General features: G+C 38.1%; 1 protein-coding gene across 1 annotated transcript in view; it reads left to right on the top strand.

Annotated features, from left to right (window-relative positions):
* The first annotated feature begins 544 nt into the window (after nt 1-544).
* LOC141434404 (uncharacterized) overlaps nt 545-24,625 on the top strand; it is a 34,517-nt gene continuing 10,436 nt past the window's right edge. Inside the window, 22 exon segments of the mRNA XM_074096826.1 lie at nt 545-565; nt 1,005-1,621; nt 1,624-1,655; nt 3,043-3,264; nt 3,719-3,925; nt 4,346-4,501; nt 4,973-5,101; nt 5,674-5,786; nt 6,493-6,640; nt 8,029-8,119; nt 9,118-9,153; nt 9,942-10,111; nt 12,441-12,569; nt 13,310-13,490; nt 14,889-15,052; nt 15,580-15,689; nt 16,754-16,868; nt 18,043-18,163; nt 18,431-18,540; nt 19,149-19,244; nt 20,018-20,107; nt 23,301-23,372. Coding sequence (XP_073952927.1) covers nt 561-565; nt 1,005-1,621; nt 1,624-1,655; nt 3,043-3,264; nt 3,719-3,925; nt 4,346-4,501; nt 4,973-5,101; nt 5,674-5,786; nt 6,493-6,640; nt 8,029-8,119; nt 9,118-9,153; nt 9,942-10,111; nt 12,441-12,569; nt 13,310-13,490; nt 14,889-15,052; nt 15,580-15,689; nt 16,754-16,868; nt 18,043-18,163; nt 18,431-18,540; nt 19,149-19,244; nt 20,018-20,107; nt 23,301-23,372 — 3,114 coding nt within the window. The 5' untranslated portion in view covers nt 545-560.

Below are 24,625 nucleotides of genomic sequence, written 5' to 3' on the forward strand. Positions count from 1 at the left end.
GTTGCTCTAAATCCAAAAGCTTACATGTCGCTAATCATGTTTTTATGTATGTTTAATGCGTGCTCGCTCGGTGGAATGGAAATAGTATAATTGGATTACTTTCCAACAAATGCAGGCAGTATGATTTATGGCCTTAGCTGGTTCGAAAGAAAGCTCAAATTGAAAAACAAAAAAGATTGACAGTAAGACTGACACTCTTTCCCGGCCAGGATAATACCAGGATGGAAATACCGTCACTGTTTTTCGTGTACACGCTCATAGAAGCTCACGTCAGTTTCTATGGGCGTGTACACAAAAAACTGGGTCGGTATTATCAGGGCCGGGAAAGATTGCCACCCGACAGTGACAGATATAATTTTGACATTTTGTTTGATTGATTTTTATTTTTAATATTTGTTTAATGAATGGAATACACTAGCCAGCCTGAGTATTTACTTTAGTTCGTACCATTTTACTTACCTACTCAAAAGTTCGTAAATTTATTGGGTTTTTCATTCTGTTTTAGTGTAGTATAAAAGTTATAATGTGTTGTGTACACACAACAGTGCCAAGCAATTAACATGAGGTTTTTATATCTATGCATAATTTATTTAATTTATCGCTCTTTACAATTTTCAGGCACCTTAACGCTGGCACTTCACTTTTCCGCTTTCGCTGAATATTATGCTTTTCATGTCTCTTTTGTCTTTTAAAACGGCGAAGAGGATGGTACCTTGATGGTACAATTAATACAAATAATCAATTAAATATTGTTTAGTGAAGTGCACGCTTATATGAAGTTTTAAAGTATCTGTTAAATTCTATAGTTATTGGCTTGGAATTTTTGACCTAACCTAACAAGGATGTCCTAATATTGAAAGTATTTTTATATTGTTATAAGCTCTTCAGGAAGGGCTTGAGAATTGGTTAACATTTGGAATTATCATCTTTTAATTTGGAGTCAATGATTCAATACATTTAAGACTTGCTCAGAAATATTTCAATGACCAAAACCATATTTTCAGATCTGAGATACTAGACAACATTCAAAAGAAGAAAGATCAGGATAAAGAGCAAGTTCCAGGGCCTGGTTTCCAGGCTTCAAAAAGCGAGAAGCCTGTTGTAGGTTTGGAAGCTCAGAATGCGAGCCCGTCAGTGACGCAGCATGTGCCGGCGCAGCTGCTTCCGCCCCCGCCCGCGCACCCCCCACACCAGCTGCAGCCCAAAGAAGACAAAGACAAGACAATAAAAGTAGCCAACTCCACCACCATCACTCTTATAGAGAACGGGACACTTAATGGTGACAAAGACAAAGACGCCAACTACCCTAAGAATTACTTCACATTAGAGCCTAAGAATGACAAAAAAGATGACCTCAAAAACAGTATCACAATAACTAGGACTGTCCCGAAACAGTCTCCTGGGCAGGACAAGTCTAAGGGACCACAGAAGCCACCAAAAAGGCCGCTCCAGTGTTTAGAGACCCTTGCAGAAAAGGCAGGCATCACCTTTGAAGATAAATACGAGGCGGCTAACACTTTATTGGCACTTGATAAGCAGAATAGTAGTTTTCGGAGGCCACAAGATTTGAAGCAGCCTAAGTCTGAGCCTGATAACCTTAACCAGTCAGAAGAGTACCGATACAAAATCAAAAAGATGAGGATGACAAATTACAGGTAAGAAGTCAGTTCATTCACCTTATCAATACAACTACTTACTAAATTACTAAAAATAATTGAATATTCTTCTTTCAAGCAATGTGGCCTATTGACTATTGCCTTCAAGAGATGTTCAAAACTCTTACCTCTGAGTTTCGAATTCATGTGTGAAATTACATTTGAGTTTACAATTAACATGTGAGGAAACCACAAAGAAGCAATTCAATGCGTGTGAAGTTCCCAATCTGCACTTGTAACTATAGCCCTCTTGTTCTGAGAACCTGTGCAAGGCAATATAGGCTAGATATATGATGATGATGATTCTTCTTTGATACTGCTATGCTGTATTGCAAAAGATAATCTAGTAAAAGGTTGAAACAAAATCTAGGTGTTAATTAAATAACTGAAAACCAGAAAGTAGTTTGCTCAGAATCGCAGGCAATTTTGCAGCTGGTAGGACCTTGTGCAAGGTCCACCCGGATTGCTACCACCATCTTGCTCGCTAATCCTGCCGTGAAACAGCATTGCTTGCACTGTTGTGTTTTGGTGTGGAGAGACAGCCAGTGAAATTATTGGCAATTGAGGTATCCCATCTTAGGCCTCTATGTTGGCAACGCATCTGCAATCCCCCTGGTGTTGCAGGTGTCTATGGGCGGTGGTGATCTCTTATCATCAGGAGACCCACTTGCTCGTTTGCCAAAAAAAAAGGGAGTAGAATCGATTATTATTTTAGCGAGATTGCATACTATTTCGATAATTTAATACTGGCCGGTTTGCTGTCACTGTGTGATTTTTTTCTAAAAACGTCAAAGTGTAACTGACAAATACAAATCATGAGTGTAGAGTTAGAAATTAATTAGAATTACTGACTTAGCAAAACACACCTATATATTTTAAAATAATGAAGATATTCAAAAATAAATACAATCAACTTACTTAAAATGAAAAACTATTTTTGGGGTGTCTGAGGTTTTCAGCTATTTAATTAACACCTTGTATATACTAATACTAATTATACTAATATAATATTATAAATACGAGTGTTTTGTGTGTTTGTATGTTTGTCCGTCTTTCACGCCGACACGGAGCGATGGATTGGATTGATGTGATTTTTGGCATAAAGATAGTTTATAGGCCAGAGAGTGACATAGGTTACTTTTTATCCTGGAAAAATGCGCAGTTCCCGAGAAAATAGCGCGCGATAACCGAATTCCACGCGGGCGAAGCCGCAGGCAAAAGCTAGTATTAAATATATGGCTGCAAATAAGGAAGCATTACACTGGTTTACCAAGCACTCCTTATTTAAATTAAATCTTCTAAAAAAGTATGAGTTGAATACTTTGACTTGCAAAACTGTCCTAAAAGTCAATGGAAATAAAAAATCGCAACACTGTATTTTTCACAGATCCAACAGCAAATAATTCAACAGCAGCAACAGCAGCAACAACAACAGCAGCAGCAGCAACAGCAGCAGCAACAACAATTGCAGCATTTACAACAACAGCAGCTGCAGCAACAGTTACAACAGCAACAACAACAGTTGCAACAATTACAGCAGCAAGCACTGCAGAGACAGCACCAGGCTATCCAGCAGCATATTAAAAATCAGCAGGATCAACAGGAACTGGTAACTTTCAACTCTTACCGCTTTGCTGTTCTGTTTATATAGCCGTAATTGAACAAACTTAGGATTAACATAACATTGTTATCTAGTAAGCACTAGCGAGCAAAAGTTTCTAATGGAATAAGTTATAGTTAAGTTTAATTTTTAATACAAGCTTTTGTAGTGACTGCTTTTTGTTGCCCATAATTGCCTTGTCATCCAAGCTACATGTATATACTAAATTTCAAGTTGATCTAACCACTGGAAGTAGATCAAAATTAACTTGCATACAAAGTGAAGTTATATAAAAAGTCTTTCACTTGCACAGTTACTCGTTCTTTGATCAATACTATATATAACTACTCAAATTTAAACCAAGAGGATATTGCTTCCATCCTCATATTGTTTATTTATATGTTATATGCATAGCATAGTTTAAGTTTATAACCATTTTTAACATAATTAAAAACACATGTAGTTGCAGAAGCAGTTTCAACATCAGCAACAACAGCAGCAACAACAACAGCAGCAACAACAGCAGCAGCAGCAACAACAACAACAGCAGCAGCAACAGCAGCAGCAACAGCAGCAGCAGCAGCAGCAGCAGCAACAACAACAACAACCAAAGCCTGAGTTACAGCAAGTTACACAACAGCAAGATTTGCAACAGCAGAAGTTTTTGCAGGTTAGTTGAGAAGCAGTAACATGACAGAGAGAATCCTTAAGTGAAGTAAGAAGTGGCTTTCTTTTGTTGAGTGGCCTGTCTGGCATCTCCCCTTCTTTAGTAAGCTGTAAAAGCCATCAGAGGCTATGAGCAACAGTTTATTCGGAATAAAATCGTCTACAAAACATGACATGTTTCAAATCACATTTTGTTGATCAAACAATATTTGTTAGCATGGCTTGGTTTTCTGACTGCATTAAAGCCATGTATTATAGAGCTCACTAAATCGGTACGCACTGTGGAACCTTTACACAGAAAAAAAAACGTAGTGAGGTGCATTGGTTAACAAAGGAATGCATTATGAAACTTACTGTGAGAATGTTCTATGATGGGTGAGAAATGATAAGTTTCAATAGTACATAATGTACTGATACTTTGTAGGTGGTTAACAATCAGCCCGTGCACACACAGCAGTTCAACGTCCCCGGCATTGGGGAGATTAACCTCAGTTTTCTGGCATCACCACAGAGCAACGTTAACTTGCTCTTCGACAAGAATCAGAAGGCCGGCATGAGCAGCGAGATAAAACAACAACAAGTATGTTTCACGCACACAATCATATTAACTGTTGTCCGTCGGTCACAACTTGCCGCTACTACTAATACAAGGCGAGACTGCCAATACTAGCGACTTTTGCAATCCATAATCGCTAAGAAGTAGCAATGTTAAAATCAGTTTTTGCTGAGACCAAATAAGCCTTTAAAAAAACTGGTCCCTCCTTGTAATTCCTTACCTTACTTATTTAGGCTATATTTAAGCGAAAGATCAGATTAGGCTGAGATATTTGTAAATCCCTTTTGAATTCACGATTATGTAGTTTATTTGCGTCAAATGAGGTAATTTACTGAATCAGGCGTTATATTGAGGAGGTCCACTATGAAATACCACCTTTTACCTTGCTACTTCTTCGTTTGTGGTTCATTAGTCAAATGAGGTCCCCTAAGTCATACGCTAAAGGTTAAAAGTCAGAAGCAGACACAAGATAATGGTTGCTATATTATATTGCAGCAGTTAGTGGATGGTCAATCGCAAGTTGTGCAGCAGCAGATGAGTATGGCGCAACACGAACAGACGCAACAACATCACCAGACCGTTACAGTTGTCTCTTCCATGCCCAGTTCCATGGCAGCCCATCAGGTAACTGACTTGTTATTTCAGTAGCTTAGGACTAACGTAGAGTCCATGAGTATTGGAAACCTTTATTATCTGTAAGATGCAGTATATCACCTCGGTATGTGATTCGGGATCGTTCAAGTTTTATACAAGTCAAATTTTAGTAATATTTGATCTCTACCCTTGTCAGCAAAAGTAAGCAAAATGCTAGCCCTCCTTGATGATTATGTAAGTAATGCCATGATCTGAACGAAATGTCTGCCAAGGTTTTCTAAAGTTGTTTCTAAAGGCTTCAATCAAAAAACAGATAAAATGACAGAATCTCCAATATAACGCCACTATCGCCTTATTGTATTTTCGTAACGCATACTTGACCGGTCCCTTTACAAACAATGTGCCACACTTCCCTTCTCTTCTCAGTCATTTATATTGGTTTGATACAGTGCGGCAAACATATTAATGAATGGGGCAAAAATACAATATTGCTTTAACCGTGGCGCCCTCGAGCAAATGCAAGTTCACTAAGATCTTCACTACGGGCCGTGTGCATCTGAGCCTTAAGATTTTTTTATCAGTACATGTAATTTATGATTTAGGTGCAACAGCAGCAGACAGCAGGCGGCATGCAGCAGCAAGCAGGCGCGGGCATCTCCACGATGCCTCCATTGCAGACGCTGCCGCCCAACACACAGCATCCTCAGCAAATCAGGTCCAACTTCATTCTTCTTTCACCCAATGTTTCGTGCATTTTGTGCGGGCCCTTTATCCAACTTGTATGGCACATTCTGCTTCATTACGTTTAGCAAAACAACAAACTCTGTACTTCAATCTACTGTAGTGCGATATGTAGTGTGGAACGCTAACAGATATCCAATGAAATAGAAAATAACTTGCAGGAGAGCTTAGACTGTAAGGCTGCGTTTCCACCAGAGATGTGCGAGGATGCGTTGCGAGGAATGTGTTTCTCGTGAACCAATAGAAACGCTTCATTTACCTGTCCTCGCTCTGGTCAGCTGTTTTCACTAGAGCTGCGCTGAGCCAGGATAAGTAAATGAAGTGTTTCTATTGGTTCATGTCATGACAAACACATTCATCGCAAAGCATCGTCGCAACATATCTGGTGGAAATACAGCCTAAACCTACCAGTTTGTTCTCAATCTTTGGAAAATACATTATTCAGAATAACCTTCATTCGGCAAATTCGGCTTCGGCAAAGAACTCGATAGTTGTGGATGAAAACGTTAAATCCCAAGTTTTCTACTTTATAAAACGTCAGTGTCCGTTCGAGCATTCAGTTTCAATGAAAAGAGAAAACGCCCTGAGAGCCTTCTTTCGGATTGTCAGGCCTTTTGGCCCGTGGATCCAAAAACTATGGAATTCGTAGTCCTTTTTGACTCATTACTGTGTTGTTGCAGTGCGGAATGGGGCCACAGTAGAGTGCAGGTCATCCAGCAGCCGCTCCAGAACAGTACATATCTCCAGCAGTTGTACAACGCGCAGGGCCCGCTACTCATGCCCGGCAATATCGCGCTGCATCCTGGGATCAATTCGCAACAAATACAGGTGATGCTCATGCGTTTGCCCATTTTATAGCAGCAATTACTGAACAACTAATGTTTTACAGACTTTTAGTGGCAAATAAAAATGGGAGCGTCAAAGTTCGCATACTCTTCGCTAGTCATACCGTAATTTTTGTCCGAATCATTATAGAATAGTATGTCATTATTTTTTTTCCCACTGAAACCATATATTTTTCTGAAATTTTTAAATGGTCATCTTATAGAAAACTATAATATAGGTTAGGTTAGGTTAGGTTTGTTTTATAATAATTCTAAACAATTACTGGATTCAGAGAAAAAAGAGTTTATGACAAACGATCATTCTGATAAACATTACTTTCGGACTTTCAATAAGTATGCGAGCTGATATGGACCCAATAAAAATAATTGCTAAAGTCAACAAAGTGCATTTTACGGAGAGAATTGTGTGTGGCAAATTATAGTTTTAATTGTTTGATCAAGCAGAATTATTAATTTGTTATGATTCATAAACGCTTGCTAGCAGTCTGCTCTGCTGATAGACGGATTTTATGTTGGCTTGACAAATCAAGGACAAAAAATGGCCTAATCGATAATTAAAAAAAAAATTGACAGTGACAGCAAATTAGCACGAAAAAAATAAAAAGCGAGATGTTTGTTTTCCCGCCATAGCAATGTTGTGCAAAAAGCCATAATTATGTTAATCGTTAATATTGTTGCTAATTTATTTTTAAATACAAATTCCTGAAATAAATTTTCCAGTTTTTTTTTAGAGCCCTGCCTTCACTATAAATATCTTCGGTATGTTTTTTGCTCATCAGCTGTTCAAACATTGTTTAGCAGTCTACGGTCCTCTAACTTAGCGAGCGATCGAATTAGCGCTATTTATGAATCACGTTTTATCGAAGGAGAAGTTAACTTTTTATGATAAAATATTTTACTGTCATTTTACTGACGAATAATACACAGCAAGGGAAATTAAACAGCCAAGGCCAATTGTTAAGTCGAGCGTAAATGTGTTTTATGAAGAAGTTATTGTAAATTTTTCATTTCGATTACGGTTAAACAGCAACAATGCTAACAAAGGTTTTTTTTATTAAGTTTTAATTTTCATGCATACCTATTCTTTTAATAACTTATTGAAATTGCTTAGTATTTTTAATTTCTTAATGTAAAGGATAAAAAAACGTATTTCAATAAAAAAAATAGTAACTTTTACTGTCTGGTTGTTGGTGCCTAATTGCCTTGATCTTACGAAAATTTTACTTTAAGCACTAGAACATAAAAGTCACTTTATATTTATAGCCTTATTCCAGTATGAAGTTAATACGAACTTTACGAGCATGAGAAGTGAAAACGCTATTGTTAGTTATACCTAAGCGGTTATAATAGCGTTTTTAAACTGTATTTTAGGTCATAGCTGCCGGCAAGCCGTTCCAAGGAAATCAACTCGCGCCCCATATGCTGACTACGCAGGGCAAACAGGTTCTTCAGGGTCAAACTGGTTGGTACCAAAACTTTTACTCTCTCCTACATTTAAGTACACGTTCTATTCGTTATAATAAAAGACTTAGTTTTCAATAAGAAAGTTTAGTTCAAACTAGATTATCATATGTTGGTTCCGCGGCTTTTTTTAAGTAGTCAAAATATCATAACGGGATTCTGACTTTTCGCCGAAAATTTTTTTCCTATCATTTCCTGTTTCATATGGACGAACAACTTTTTTTTCTGAAACTGTAGACTATTCAGAATATATTTCAGGACTATCCTGTAGAACCCTATAGGCTAGGTTAGGTTAGTTTTATAACAATTCCAAAGTACTTACAGTTTCTAAAAAACTAGTTCGTCCATATGAAACAGTTGGGATATGAATCATTTGAGTAAAATATGAATCATTTGAGTATAATATTTTCGGCGATAAATTCTCAGAGCTCAGAGAACCATCACATTTTTTATTGGTTGAGAACTAATACAGTAAAATTGTATGCAATTATTATTTCATCACAAAACAAAATCCACATATAGATAAATTCGACGGTCCCTGTTAACAGAGTCGGATCTGCAATTATTTCGCTAATGTCAAAAGAATATACAATTTTATATTTGACTTTAGTGCAATACTCCCAAAATGGTCACATTGCAGATCCGACTCTGTTAATTGGGACCATATATTTTTTCTGGTGATGTGCGGTAAGTCGTACGACGTAGGTATCAGTTGCTCAATTCAGTCATTCACGGTCACTCGCGTAATGCCATTTTGGACAGGCAGTACAGATGGACACACCTAGATAGTCGCTTACCAAACGAGCAGATAGCAAGAGTACTGACACTGCTGCCCCACAGTTGACAACAAAGCGTATTCCAATATTCAGCTTAATATTATATCGGTCGTAGTGCACCACCCCTTCCGCTCTAGAATGTAGTTATTAGTTATTGAAATGATTTAATTTTTGTTTCCCTCTCTAATGTGAATCTGAACTTCCACACTATTTAGTTTTTCAGTAAATTTTGCAGGTCTCACTACATATCAGGAACAAGGTTTATAAAATGTTCAAATTGGATTATAATTTATTTTCCGGTCTCGTGATTGATGGACTGTGTATGTGTCTTGATTTAACGAGAGAATATAATTTTGTTTAATTATTTGGTAATAGTTAAAAATTATAATAATTGGCGTGTAAGATTATTTCTTTACGTTACAAGCTTTTGTTGATATAATTAATTAATTTGTTAGATTTGTAGGTTCTAGTTTCAAGCGTCCGCTTTGTAATTATTTATTTTATATTCCAGTCGTAGCTATTGTTTTATTATTTAGCTTAATGTCACGTATTCTTAGAAGATGTAATTTTTAGGTAGTTCTTTACAGTCAAATGTATCAATAATATTATTATTAAGTTCATGACATTTATGTAATTTTTTTTCGCTCTTTAAAGACACTTGCTTGGATTTGCAGCACCACAATTATCTCAATCTTTTTCATCAAAGTTTCTTTTTCCCTAGATATGTAAATAGTTTAATGAAATCGATTTTGTTCCCAAATTTATAAAAAAAAAGTTGATCTTGCTAAATGCTAACTAATAAGGGTTTTCCTCCTGTACATTAACGCATTCACTGCCACCGACGCATATATGCGTTTTTGGAACTTCCCCCCAGTGCCGCTGTCGTAATTATTCATACATTTTGAACGCACCTGTGGTCAGTCAAGTCAAGTCAGGTGACAGTGAATACGTTAAAAGTCATTTTTGAAATCACGTGTTGAAATTTACCTTCCGCTCTGAGTCGACTGTCAAGAATAGTTTTGCTAACTTATGTGTGGTGCACGGCAGCTCCGTTCCCCGGCTACACGACGATCCCGACCATCCCGACCACGCAGAACCAGACGTTCGTGTTCAGTCCGCTGGGCGTCATCAACTCCCAGCCCAACTTGCTGCCGGCGCACTCACAAGCCTCCGTTTCGGGCATCGGGCAACAGCAGAAGACCAATGAAATGCACAAGGTAAGTTAACGCGAAAGTGATGTGGTTTCGGGATTAATTTTCATCATGAAGTCAGTCGACCTCCCTTCACAACTTAAATATTTGGACAAAGAAAAAAATGACATTAATTTGCACCAGGACGTAGGCGTGTTCGAAACTTTAACCAAACTCAGAATACTGTCAGTCCATACTTCGCTGGTAATTTATTGAGTAGCTTAGCAAACAGTTAATATGTATATACAATGATTCTTGTGTTTGTGTACCATATTTTATAATATAATACTCATTGTTTTGTTCTTATTTATTAAGATTAAATAATATAATCGTTCTTAACATATCTGCAGTTCCCAAACCGAAAACCAGAATGCCAGTCCAACCTACTTTTTTAATCGACTTCAAAAAAGGAGGAGGTTATCAATTAGGTTGATTTTTTTATGTTTGTTACCTCAGAACTCCGTCATTTATGAACCGATTTGTTTTTTTTTTGTGTTTGTCTGGGAATGTGTTCAATTAGGTCCCAACCACCAAATCAGGATCTGGGATCTGATGATTGGATCTTAAGAAAATCGAGGGAACTCTTCTAATCAAAGTCAAAGTCAAGTCAAAGTCAAAATATCTTTATTCAATTTAGGCTATAACAAGCATGCTATGTCAAAAAAAAATCTACCACCGGTTCGGAAAAACCTCTGTTGAGAAGGATCCGGCAAGAAACTCAACGAGGCATATTTTTTTAAACATTAATGTTGTAGGGACACCCTATAGTAAATTGGCTACATTTAATAGAAACTCGTGCATTTGCTCTTGAAAATCATCATTTGGTGAAGTGGATCGGAGTTACTACTCAATAACAAGTATTTCAAGGGTTGAATTTGAATTGACACAGTTGCTAAGCAATTTATGCTTCTCGTAATGCATATGGTAAAACGGGTGGTGAAGCACCAGGACTCGTCAATAATGAACGTCTCTGCATCGGAAAAGCAATCTTTCGTAAAAGGTGACAAGCAGTTGATTATTAAACTATAGATTATAGTATCTTAGATTATTTACAGTAAACAGCGTGAAAAAAAAATATAACAAAAAATTAAACCGACTACAAAAAACCATGAAATTTTTTTTCTACCAGTCTGAAGTCGGTCGGTGCCTCAGCACGAGCCAGCAGGAGTGATTGAAGCCCAATATAAAGTGCGTAGGGGAGGTAGATGACTATAGGTCCACTCCTGCTGGCTCGTGCTGAGGCTCCTACCGACTTCAGACTGGTAGAAAATTGTTTTCATGGTTTTTGTAGTTGGTTTCATTTTTTGATATATTTTTTTTATTATATTATAACTAAATCTTTATTTAACTTGCCCTGTTTGTTTATTAAATGTCAACTTCACTTGCTTTACGCTAATACTGGAGTTGCCATCCGAGAAAATCATTCCATTTTATGTTCTTCAAAATGATTCGGAACTGGCTTTACTGGGCTTCCAATTTTTTATCTGCATGGCATGAAAACATCCCAGGCAACATAGTGTCTCTGTTCCTTGGGAAACCTACAAAAAATAAAAATTTAATTTTAAATATACCAACTGTGAAAACTATCGTAATTTGTTATAGAAGATAAGACTAAGGAACCGATGGGCAATAAAATAAACGAAAAATGATCACCTATATACCTCTACTTAATTAAAAAATATGTCTGTTGAACATAGCCGCATAACTCTGCATATTATATCGCATCTACCATGGGGAGTGTTCTGACGAACTTTTCAAATTGCTGCCTGCGGCTAAATTCCACTACCGCACTTCGAGGAACCGTCTGTCTTTCCATCCTCACCATCTTGATGATTGGCAGTCTAGTACCGTGCGTGGAATCAGCTTACAGCGACAACATTCCCGGAGCGTTACAACTTAGGGATCTTTAAAAAAAGAGCCTATCAATTCCTTAAAGGGTCGGCAACGCACCTGTGATTCCCCTCATGTTGCGGGTGTCCATGGGCGACGGTGATCGCTCTCCATCAGGTGACCCGTCTGCTCGTTTTCCCCCTCGTTTATTATAAAAAAATAAAATTAAAAAAAACAGTAAAGTATACACACTATTTTACTTCATGTAATAGGAAACTGACGGTTCAATAATGTAAACCTTGGTTAAGAAAATTAAATGTTAATGTATTTTATATCGTACTACGGGAACTTAACAATAACAATCATTCGGTGTTTTTCTTCTGATCTCTTAGGCATACGATTCGATCTTGTGGAAGATCGTATCAAAGTGAATCGATTCAAAAAATCGTAGATCGTATTGCTTAAGATCGTTCTTCCAAAAGATCGATTCAGATCGGGCATCCCTATCATTGATTCGTTGGTGCAGGTGATGAGTGGCGGCAAGGTGGCGAGCGGCAAGGGCGCGGCGGTGCCGGTGCAGGCGCAGTGTGTGCAAGTCTCGCAGCCCGTGCTCGGCGCGCAGCAACAGGCCGCGCAGATCATCAGCCCGCTGCAGGTTGGTGATCCCTGGCTTTCAGCCCAGTAGTTGAGCAGTATTCAGCTAAACTAGTGTTTCTTGAAGGTTCTGCAGTATGGTCATATTTAGGATTTTGAAAAACACCACTGTCGACAAAAACATCTGCCAAAAAAAACATAGTGAAATTGATTGCGAAAAAGTTCCACCCTGTACGCGATTCAGTTTCTTTGGCTGTACATGGATATAACGCCACATTAGGTACACAAGTGGTCAGTTACTTTGATGCCGACTGTGTTACTGACTGCCAGTAACAGAGTTTTTTTACTTTATGTAGTACTAACTATTGCCTGCGACTTAGTCCGCATAGAATTCGTTTATCGCTATCTGCATCTGCAGTTTTCCGGGATAAAAACAATCCTATGTCCTTCCCCAGGACTCAAACTATTATCTGTATACCGAATTTCATCTAAATTTGTTCAGCGGTTTAGACGTGCAGAAGTTCAAGTCGATTCACAAGAGCTGGCATGAACGGATTGAATGAGTGATTGAAAGTATCTGTGTGTTATCTATTTGAATATTTACACTTGATACAGATGTGTTAATGTCTTGCATCTGTCATTTTCCTACAAAAATGTCTGTGACATTACTCTCGTTCAATCCATTCGTGTCAGCTCTTCTGATCCGATCTGTAACAAGACTTACAAACTTTTGCATTTATAATATTTAGTGGGATGTTTTTTTTTACTAAAATGTATGGATCAAATGTATGTTTTTTTCAGGCGGGCGGGCAGACGATGCAATTTGCGCCCTGGCAGATCTCGGGCGCCCTGCCCCAGGTGTGGGCGGGCGGGCTGCAGCCGGGAGGGCTTCTCGCGTCCAACCCGATCTTCCTGCGCGGGCAGCCCGACGCCGCGCCCTCCATGTTCATACAACACTCGCCACAGAATACCGTGCAACACAGTTAGTATACACCATTACCACAAAACAGATAGGTACAGAAATCAATCTACATACAAAGTGCGCTCGAGCAACGCAGTCATAGACACTGCGCACGGACACGATATCTCGGACCGGTTGGGACCAGTGCGAGCGCGAGTGCCATCCGCTTGAGACACGCGTCTGTGTGCACTTTGTTGTGCAATAATGGGGCAACAAAAAAAAGTTATTATAACTATTCAGTGGACGGTTATTTAAACAGTGAATTGTCGTTTTTTAAGCATTCTAACCTTACTAGGAAAACCCGACTGTGTAATATTTTTAAGTTTCATTATTTTTACTTCCCTCTGCGCTGGCACTCATGCAAAATAATTAAGTAACACAAATCGAAATTCTTTAATCCATTGCTGTTTTTTTTTGCTTATGTAGTTATACGAAGCGTGCATCTTACCTTCGACTCTTTTAACAAAACCATGGTTGGATGTTACATGCTGTTTACCGGAAGCTGAAACTAAGAAAATTTAATGATTTTGGCATCGTATGTATGTATGCACGTAGCATAAGTATGTATGTTATATGTATGAATGTTACACGGTGTAACACGATGCTACTTCACCGCAAGCTAAGCGCTGCGCCACTATGTTATAGTATAATTTTAAGACACGCTTTGATGCTGCGAACGTTAATAAAAAACTATGCTGTGCGAATGTTCTCCTAAAATTGAAATTAAATCATTAGACCAGGAATTTTTTCATTTTTTTTGCTAACTTAAGTTAATTGTTTTAAGTATGTCACAATAACCCCCGCTAATTTGATAGCAAGATGCAATCTATACATCTATAAATCATCTATTCACGAACATGTTTACATCTTCTACAAGTGCGCAGTCTGTTGTTCTAGTTGCGTTGCGCAAAGCGAATTTGATTTTACGTCTAACTATGACTATACCTAAAATGCTGTTAGCTCCACCCGAAATACAAACTGTTCAGAGTACAGTGATGGTTTACTTCGATAAGGTTGTACTGCGTGTTGAACCTACGGCGTGGTTTACCTGTATACCTAATGTCATCCACGAAGACGCATGATTTTGTCAACATTAGACATTAATGACATTGTAATAACAACCACGGCACGTGTCATCGTGAATGACTCTACCTATGTATATTCGTAGTAACTGCTGAAACTTTTTCATCGGTACTGGTGGCTTTTAACGTGTAAATATTTGTAATTGAGTGGCTAACATTGCTCTGTGTTGGATCCCATTAGTTCCGTAGCTTGTATGACATTAATTATAATGGAACTGGTGAGAACAGACCTTGCTGTGGCGTGAAAGAAGTGGTTCCAAACATTTCATTGCGAAAATTCGTATTTATGATCACCTTTTAGTCAGCAGTCCGATATTGATGAAGTATTGTTTTCCAGATGCTTCGGTGGCGTGCGCGAGCTCGACCCCGGCGAAGCCCCGCGCTTCGACGGAGGGTATGGCCAAGGCGCCACGGCCGCTGTCTACAATCATGCCCTCGGCCGGCATCCGGCCTGCCGCTTCCGTCTCCACGCAAACCAGCGCAAACCAGGCTCAGAATCAGGTCACTACCATAGTACTCACCCCCAATCAGTCTGAGGTAAACGATCATGTATCGAGGAGACCGCGATTGTGACTGTCTTAGAGATGCTCTTGTTACACGCTGTGGTCAGACATAAACTGATAAAAAAGTAAGTGCGCGCGAGAACATATCGTTCTACCTGTTACATATAATGAAAAAGTTTGAGATTATAAAATGGATGATCAATTTTTTCTTTTAAAGAATGCCTTCTTATTTTATAACTAGTAGTGGTTAAAATCACTTTTGACGCTGGCAATGATAGCTTTTATAGAGTGATATCAAAAAGTCGTTTTTTTTTCTTACGTAGTTTTACTTCCCCTTGGAGAGAAATTTCTCTTGGGGTTAACAAGGCTGTTTTAAATCCATCCATAATTATAAACACTACAATGGCCAAACTAGTATTTGATTGCTTACGCTGCCACAGGGATTATCGTAAAATTGCTCCACCGTAGTACATACATACCATACTACACATACTGTAGAGTAACGTATAGTGTGCTGTTTTTCAGGCGAAGCACCGAGGCAAGCCCGGCGTGCGGTCCCCGGCGCCGGCCGCCAAGCAGGACGCCGCCAATCAGACCAACAAGCTGCAACACCAGATGCAACAGCCCAAGCAACAGTGAGTCCGCAACACACAGCATTAAGCTGCTGGCACGGAGCCACCCACCCACAAATATCTCACACGTCCTACTGGCCCTAGAAATAAAGTCGTATCAGATATTTGATGTACGTTTTACGGTGTCAGATATTTGTGCATGTCAAAAAGATCTATATATACAGCTTCATGCCACTAACCATAAGTACACATATGAAGGGTGCACGGAAAGAACATGTCTAGTCACCTTTTTTAACTGAAAATGTAGAGCTCGCCAAGTACTATATGTTAACATTGAATATGGATATCTGAAAACAATATAAAACAATATAAAATATATATTTTTCACTTTAAAAAAATGGTAACCATAGTAATTGTTCGTGATGACGATGACTAACTTTAAACCGCTATAACTCAAAAAGGTGCTTAGGTGACTAGACGAGTTCTTTCCGTGGACCCTTCATATATTTGACTTAACGGTATGGATGTGTAGATATTTATACCTTCGACTCTGTACGGTGAAGCGTGAGCGTGAGCAAAGGTGAGCGTGTCTATTGTTGAAAACTTGTACACATTCAAGTTGGAAATATCTGTATTCCGTCATCCATCTGTATTTTTGTCATATTACCGTATTAAAAATCATTATTTTTGCTGTTCAACATAGCCGCCTGGCAACACTGGTGGGACTGATGGGGTTTGGGCAGACTCATATTTACTAAAAATCTAAATAAACATTCCACGCAAGATACGCTACCCCTGACATGGCATAACATTATTATAGCAAAGTTTTCCATATTTGAGACAAAAGACCTCAAAAATGTCTCCTTGACAAAGAAGGGACGCTCTCATTTAATTTCTGCTGTTTTATGTCATACATTAACTTGTTTGTTTTTAATTGATATTAATCGTAAAATGTCGCTCTCCGACAGTATCCGGCTATTAACTGGCGAGATTCCTACGTTCGCGTTACACATTGCAGTACGAGTTACATTTCGCGTCAGCGATAACCACATACAATTCCATAAAAGACAGTCAATTAACGCACCTACTGTAAAAAAGGGTTTCCTCATTTATAATTTTCTGTGCAGGGTGCTGCTGATGAATTCTAGTGGTCAAATGACGCAGATATCGAGTGTGCAAGACAAACAACCTCTCACAAAAAGCATACAGCAGCAAGCCATCTTACAGCAGCAAGCTCTACAGGTAAAATAAATGCACGTAAATGTAAGAAGGGGGTCCCTTCGACACCCATAATTTTATTGTTTCGATTTTCGATAGTCAGAACTTGGTACCCATATTATTTTAGGTCATAATAATCAATAGTCATAATCGTTGTTATTATAACGTGAAATAAATACAATGATTAAGAGAATAATGTTACATGCCATACAAGACAAAAGTCCTAAAATTGATCAGCATAATATCAAAAGGCATACCGTTTATTTTTCATAAATATTGTAGGTCATATTTTTATATTTACTATTATTGTTATTCATACCATTTAATTCTCTAATGTTTTAAAGGAATAATTTTTAAATTCAGAAATAATACATGTCGTCTACTCGTGCGTACGTGACTCCTTTTAAAAAGGACCAGCTGACAAAAAGGCAGGTTAGGTTATGACTGCGACCCTTACCTAAAACAGTTGCCAGAAAAGTAGGTTAGGTTAGGTTAGAACTGTGACCCCTTACAAAAAGTACTAGCTGACAGAAAAGTAGGTTAGGTTAGGTTAGAACTGCGACCTCTTACAAAAAACAGCTGCCAGAAAGTAGTAGGTTAAAGTTAGGTTAGAACTGTGACCCCTTACAAAAAGTACTAGCTGACAGAAATGCGTTATGTCAAATAATAATATTCCTTTTGAATTTCAACCTTTCAATACGATTACTACATTAAATGTTATGACCAATAACGGTATGAAATTCAATAGTGCTGACTAATAAGCGTTATGTCAAATAATAATATTCTTTTTAAATTTCTACCTTTTGATACAACCACCACATTAAATGTTATGACCAATAACGGTATGAAGTTCAATAGTTATGACTAATGAAAGGGGGCGATAGAAAATTATCACTATTGAAATTATGACCAAAGATAATATGACGAGCAACGATTGTGACAAACAACGGTATGTTTAAACCAAATCGAAAGTTTAACGTTATGGGAGTCAATATAGACCCGTAACAAGTGAGTTATAAATTAACACTAATTCCTGATAGGCTATGTTAGGTTTTTAATTGTGGTTGTAGAGTTTTGACTAAAGTCATTGTTATTTATTACTTGGACTAGTGTATATTGTTTTCTTGCACTTACACTTATAAACCGACTTCAAAAAAAGGAGGAGGTTATTAATTCGGTTGTATTTTTTATGTTTTAGCAACAGCAACAACAACAGCAGCAGCAACAGCAACAGCAACAACAGCAGCAGCAGCAGCAGCAGCAGCAGTTGCTGCATCAACAACAAACACAGCAAATGGTTCAACACTATCAGCAGCAAGGTATATTGTTTTATATTAGTCTTTATGTTTTTAAAAGTTGTTAACTAGACAATAATAGTACGTATTTGAATACAATTTTACTGGAGAATCTAACGCTCTTAATTTTTTTTTAAATTTTGAATTGGGTGTCAGCAAATAAAAATGTCTTCTGATATGTAGTTAACAATTACGACTTTTACGGACATTGGGAAAAGGTTTTAGTGTAGCCTTGCCTTTTTACGTTTTTATGTGAATGATACTACAATAATGCGATGGTGCATTGTGCAGGAATGACGCTGGGTATGCAGCAGGCGTCGCTGCCGGTCGGCTCAGTGGCCCAGACCCTGCCCATGGCCGGGATACCACAGACCATATCCATGGTTCAGCAGATACATCCGGTAAGTAACTCTTGTTATTCCTATTAGCAACATTTATTTTATTCTTTGACGTTCATAATTACCAGGAATTTAATTTTAAGGAGTAAGAATTGAATTTTAGTGTAAAAATGTCGAACCCCATGGTTTCCTTTCGTCTTGGCGTTTTCGGAGAATTCGTTTATTGCGCGCCCGAAGAAACTACAATTTTCCGGAAATATCCTATAATCGTAACCGCAAAGTCTGGAGAAAAAACTTTCATCACCACATCTATAACTAAAAACTGAGATATAACAACGTAAATGAAGGCCACGATGTTATTTTTGAGAATTTATATTTAGTGAAACCCCGGAACTTCTCGACTGCCATACCTAATGGTTTAAGCGAGCGAAGCGGGTAAAGGGGCGAATATTCAGAGTTTTTTTTTGTCATTGGAGTCTTCGCAGGTGTTATTAAAAGAGGTAATGCCCTGGGTTGTTTTTTTATGAAAATTGAAGACAATACCGATGCTGGATTAAAATTCTTGTGACTTTTTTTGCCGTTGTGTTATATAAACTTGGGACGCTAATGACGTTTGACCGGTCAAAACGCTCGAATATTTTCCCAAAGGGTAAAGCTTGGATTTGTGACAGGGCGTGCAGTTGAGTGGCATGGCGCAGGCGGGCGCGCTGGTGGCGCCGCTGGGGGCCGCGGCGCAGACGCAAGTTCAAACGCTGCAACAGCCACAGGTGTGTCTCCATTGCTTAACTGCGGTTGACGCAAGATGAGCCAGATGAATATTTGCCATCCAAAATAGATGAACTTTTTGAACACAATTTACATTAGCTTCACCTGTAACTTATCATCTATATTTGAAAAGGAATCTGTGAACTTTGTTTTCACTCGCTTCCTATCAACCCCTCCCTCCTTCATATGGTCAATTTCTATATATATTTTTTGCAAATAAATAATTGAAACTTATCAAATAAAAAAAACAATTATCCTTGTTTTTCTTAGGGTTTAGAGAAATACCAACTGTTATCCTAAACCCAGCCCAGGGCCCACGGGGAGTAATGATTAATGATCCGACCTTGCTTCCTAAAAGATAGGCCAAAGGCTAAAAGCCAACTTTTTTGTCAACCACAATTGGTTGAAAAGAAACTTGGCTTTTATGAGGAGTTCTGATGACAATACAATAATAAGGTACCATTATGCCGATCTGATAGAGGAGCCGGAAGTTAGGCACTGAACAACGTGGCCTAGCCGTGTTTGGGCTTAGGCTTGTTAAATTTTTTATTTAACCGAAAAAATAGATGGTAATAGACTAAAATGCCTTAGTATTTCAATGTCTCCATGAAATAGCCAAAGGTAAACTTCACGGTCAATCGATATTAACATGCTGTAAGACGTTTCCTTTTGCCTTGTGTTTGATGTACATTACTGTTGCGATTCACTTAAAAAATAACGATACTTATTCTTATTAGATGTACTTGTGTGTAAATAAAATTTATATTGATTGCAGACACTCGTCGGAAGCGGGCTAGTTCAAACCTCAGTGGGTATGGCGGCTCAGCAGCAGTCCACTCTGAACCACTCCACTGCCATGCAAACGGTATGTTATTTTGTAAACGAATTAAATGTTCAGTCTAACGAAGCATTCTTAGCTGTACGTAACCAAACTTAAGGAAGGCCCTTCTTATATGCAGTGTAGAACGTTTATTTATCTCTAAGAATACACTACTGCTAGATAGATACTACGAGACGGGCCTTGCTTTTTATTATTTTTTTGGAAATATACAGACTGTACTCGTAGTTTTTAGTTTTCGAATTCGCCCCCGGAAATAAAATAAAATAAAGCCGGAAATAATATAATCCCCCACTACTTTCCTGGTGACTTATATGCACTCGCACTCTTTATGCTTGTGAAATATTTTGGACTAAATTACTTTTAAGATTTATAAATCTGTCGTTATCGAAAATACAAACTAAAATATAGATGCACAGAAAAACCAGAAAAATAAGACCAGCGCTGGGAATCGAACCCAGGTCCTCGGCATTCCGTGCCGTGTGCTATACCGCTACACCACCGCTGGACAACGATACAGACACGAATTTCTCCTATGCACCTCATATCTCAGCTTGTGTTGTTACTTATTTAGCCACTTAAGCAGCGACACTAGCGACATCTATGCCGTAGCCCTCATCGAGAAACTTTTCGAAAAAATTTGGAATTGAAATAAAAAATACAAAAAGATTCCAAAAAAACAATCTTAAATCTGTCGTTGCCGTACCGTTAGCACAGCAGTCCATACTGAATCAATATAATCATAAAGTTAATCTATGATTATGTTCATAGTTTGAGTGCAGACACCTATAGATACCTATAGATATTTACAAAGAATGCTTCATCATAATCAGTCACTACGTATTTATTATAATAACCTATTCTTGGTGGATGCATGTCACTTATTTTATAAAAAAATATTAAAGTATTTGACAAATGTGTCATTATTTTTTTAACAATTTGTATGTTATTGATACGCTATACCTATCAAAAATACATTTATAAAAATACATTCTGGGTAAAGCATTAAACAGTGTTCCTATAATAATTACATCATTTGTATTTCATTTAACTTCATAATACCATTTAAATATTAGGTAATAATTAATAATATACAATTTATATTTTTTCCCAAGCTTTTGAACATCTTCGTACTGAAATAAATATGTGCATTATGAAATAAGTATGTATGGTACAGTGTACATACCATTGTCAATAGTATGCACACTGTACCATTGACAATGTAATTTTGTGAAATAATTTAAAAACGGCATATGTGCTCAATCGTATTCTATTCTCGATTTTATTTTAAGAGCTGCCGTGCAGAATCAGTAAGATGCCTATCCTTTCTTTTATAGGGGTTGATTGAGACAGATTTCATTTCCCCTTAGTTCTTTCGCCTTTACACCTCTAGTTCGCTTGATGTTTCTGTACCTGATTGATATCTCAATCCAGTCATATAGATAAGACTATGTGAAGATCAATATACGGCGTTATTATGCCATTTTTTATTACTGTCTCAACAAAACTTTTTATGATATAACAAAAGACATTAACGAATCTAGTTTGATCACCGTCGTTGCAACTTTTCCTTCCGTTTGGTTATAATCGTGGGAAGACGAGGATGTTAGACGTGAGCCGTCAAAACGGTCAAATATTCACTGGCCGGTCTCAGGCTAAAGACAACAAGCACAGACATGCAGCTAAAACGCCAACAGAAGAACATAAGTTAATGGTTTTGTTTTAACTATACAATTGCGCTTGCATTTTGAACTACTAATGTACTGACAAGGTAAATTCTGAAAAAATCCTAAAATATTAGACAGGGAGCAAAAAATAAGTTGATTATATTTTCGTTGCAGCTCCTTGTCTTTGCTGTGTGTTGTCTTTATAGTGTTTTCATACTGCCGGAAAATTTCACGCCAATCTAACATTTGATCGAAATAAATAACACATAGGTGTAGAATTTTATGGTAAAATTTTAGGCTATTGAGTGAGGTTTAGGGGCTGTTTCACCATCCATTGATTAGCGTTAACCGACAGTTAAATGTGGTGCCGTCTCCGTCTATTCGAACAAAACAAATAGAGACGGCATCAAACCTAACCGCCAGTTAACACTAATCAATGGATGGTGAAACAGCCCCTTAGTGTTGTAATGCGCGTCGCTGCGATGGTGCGCGACCGCAGGGGGCCGAGCACGCTAATAACTGTCGCGGACATAAAGCTAAACATCCTTAGAGCCTCCGCTAAACTCGCGCGGGTGCAATGCGCGGGCGCTCGCGCGGCGTGGTGTTTCGATAAGTTTCAATAGAGCAGAGACCCGCCACACGCAGCGCTGCTCTATTAGATGACTGACATGAAACAAGCACGCCGCGCGGGCACCCGCGCCGTGCACCCGCGCGAGTTAGCGTAGGCCCTCATAAAACTTGATAAAAACTCCCAAAAAAAATATCATCAAACCCAAATCAAGATCACCCTAGTAGACTATCATGTCAGTCAACCTAAATTAGAGATTATTTTAACAGAATAAATGACTCTTCTCATTTGTCACTTTAGGAATATTCTTTTATTGTTTTTTTTTTTCGTTAAGTAGGTAAGTCAGAGTCGTTGGTAACTACCAATATCTGATACAACAAAGCGGTCATAAATATCTCATACCGTCTTACTATCGGGCCGGTAAGACGCGTCAGATATTTTTGCACGCTCCTCTGAGGCAGACATTAATGCAGTTGACTGGACCACTATTTTCATTTGCCTATGGGCTCTTTCAAAAGGATTATTTAACCCCTTTTCCGCTTAAGAGATTTTTGTATAGATAAGTGAGAATAGACACGTCCTACCTTATCCCTGCCAAAAGGCAGGCTGGAGAAAATATAATAAATATCTCGGTACAATTGACCTAGTCCCAAAGTAAGCTTAGCAAAGCTTGTGTTATGGGTACTAAGCAACGGATAAATATAATTATATAGATATAGATACATATATATTAAACACCCAAGACCCGAGAACAAACATTCGTATTTTTCATACAAATATCTGCCCCGACACGGGCATCGAACCCGGGACCTCAAGCTTCGTAGTCCGGTTCTCTAACCACTAGGCCATCTGGTCGTCCAAAAGGCTGGGTAAAGTAAAGGCCAAGTGGAAGCTTGTGGGAAAGGGATGTTTAATGGCCGCGACAAGCGCTAGCGTGTCCGGAGCCCTGTCAGGTCCGGGGTCTGAGGTCTGGGTGTGGTCGCAGCCGGGGCTCGCGCTCGAGGGCGCGCTGCTGTCCTCCTCGCTGCTGCAAGTCGCGCCGACGCTCATGCACGAGGTACCCTCCTCACGCACACTCACCAACATCACTCTCCGCTCGAAACAATCTTCACGCTTTACTATTGGGTCTTTGTAAAATTGTGGATCGCTTCAAGTGGCCAGTTCCATATTTAGAGCAATTAATTAAGCTTACGAACACGGAATGTAAAAAAACCTGCGTTCTAGCCAGCTTTGTTATAAATAAAATCAATAACGCGAATTAAGATAAAAATAGAAAAGGATAACCTTAAATTTTGGACTGATCAGGGCCAAACAGGATAATACGGGCTATCGAATTTTACAAGAAATTAGCGATTTATCTCGTATACTCCTCTAGCACTTTTTTTGAGATATGTTCGCCTTTTATCCCTACATGGAATAAAACTATTTTAGTTAAGATTATTTAAAAAAAATGTGGGGTTTATTCTATTTAAGCAGCGGTTTGGTCGCACCTTAACTCGTTCATTGACCATTGAAATAAAGTTTACGGAATTGGTGCGTGAAAGTTGGCTTGAGCAGGAAATTAATTTGTCTACCTCGTCTACTCTCATTCAGTGCATTCTTCATTATTTGTTTTGTGATGTCGTCTTTGGTTCGTTCGTTCTTTTTGTTGAGCAGCACCTCGTCTTTGTTGTGAGGATGAAAGAACGAAAATTAAATTGGGTTATTTTTATATCATACAAATTATTATAGCTGGTTACTAAGTTTCCTTTCTTTGCTTTTTCTTTTCAATTGTTTATAAGAAGTGCTATATTTTTCTTATTTCCCTTAAAGGACTGAACTGACATGTTTTATGTTTCGCCATGTCATGACCATCGCGTTTGTAAATCATATTTCATAGTAGTTATTATATGATTGTAGTAGCATATCATTCAAATACATTCTTGTTTGTAAGTTGCAGGATGCCCATTAGTCAAGTTAATTGCATGATTCGACGCACACCTATCTTAATAGCTTTATTAAAAAGTTAATTAATAAAAAGGACCAATTTGTACATTTACTTTTTTAATTATTCAATTACTTGTAAGTAACAAAAGTTGGCGTGTCGTAGAGATAGGTAATGTGTACTTGGCATGCCCCACTTAGTCACGTCAAGAGTGTCACTTTTTTGTCATTTTTTTAAGTACTTTTATTGTTACATTAAGATTTTTCAATTTTAGGCATTTAATGTATAGGTGTATTTAGTGAATGAATAGTTTGAATGGTTTATAAAATGCTAATTAATTTATTGATGTATGGCCACTTTAAGTGTAGCTAACATATACTTATTTA

Source organism: Choristoneura fumiferana, chromosome Z (genome assembly GCF_025370935.1).
Source record: "Choristoneura fumiferana chromosome Z, NRCan_CFum_1, whole genome shotgun sequence".
NCBI lineage: Eukaryota > Metazoa > Arthropoda > Insecta > Lepidoptera > Tortricidae > Choristoneura > Choristoneura fumiferana.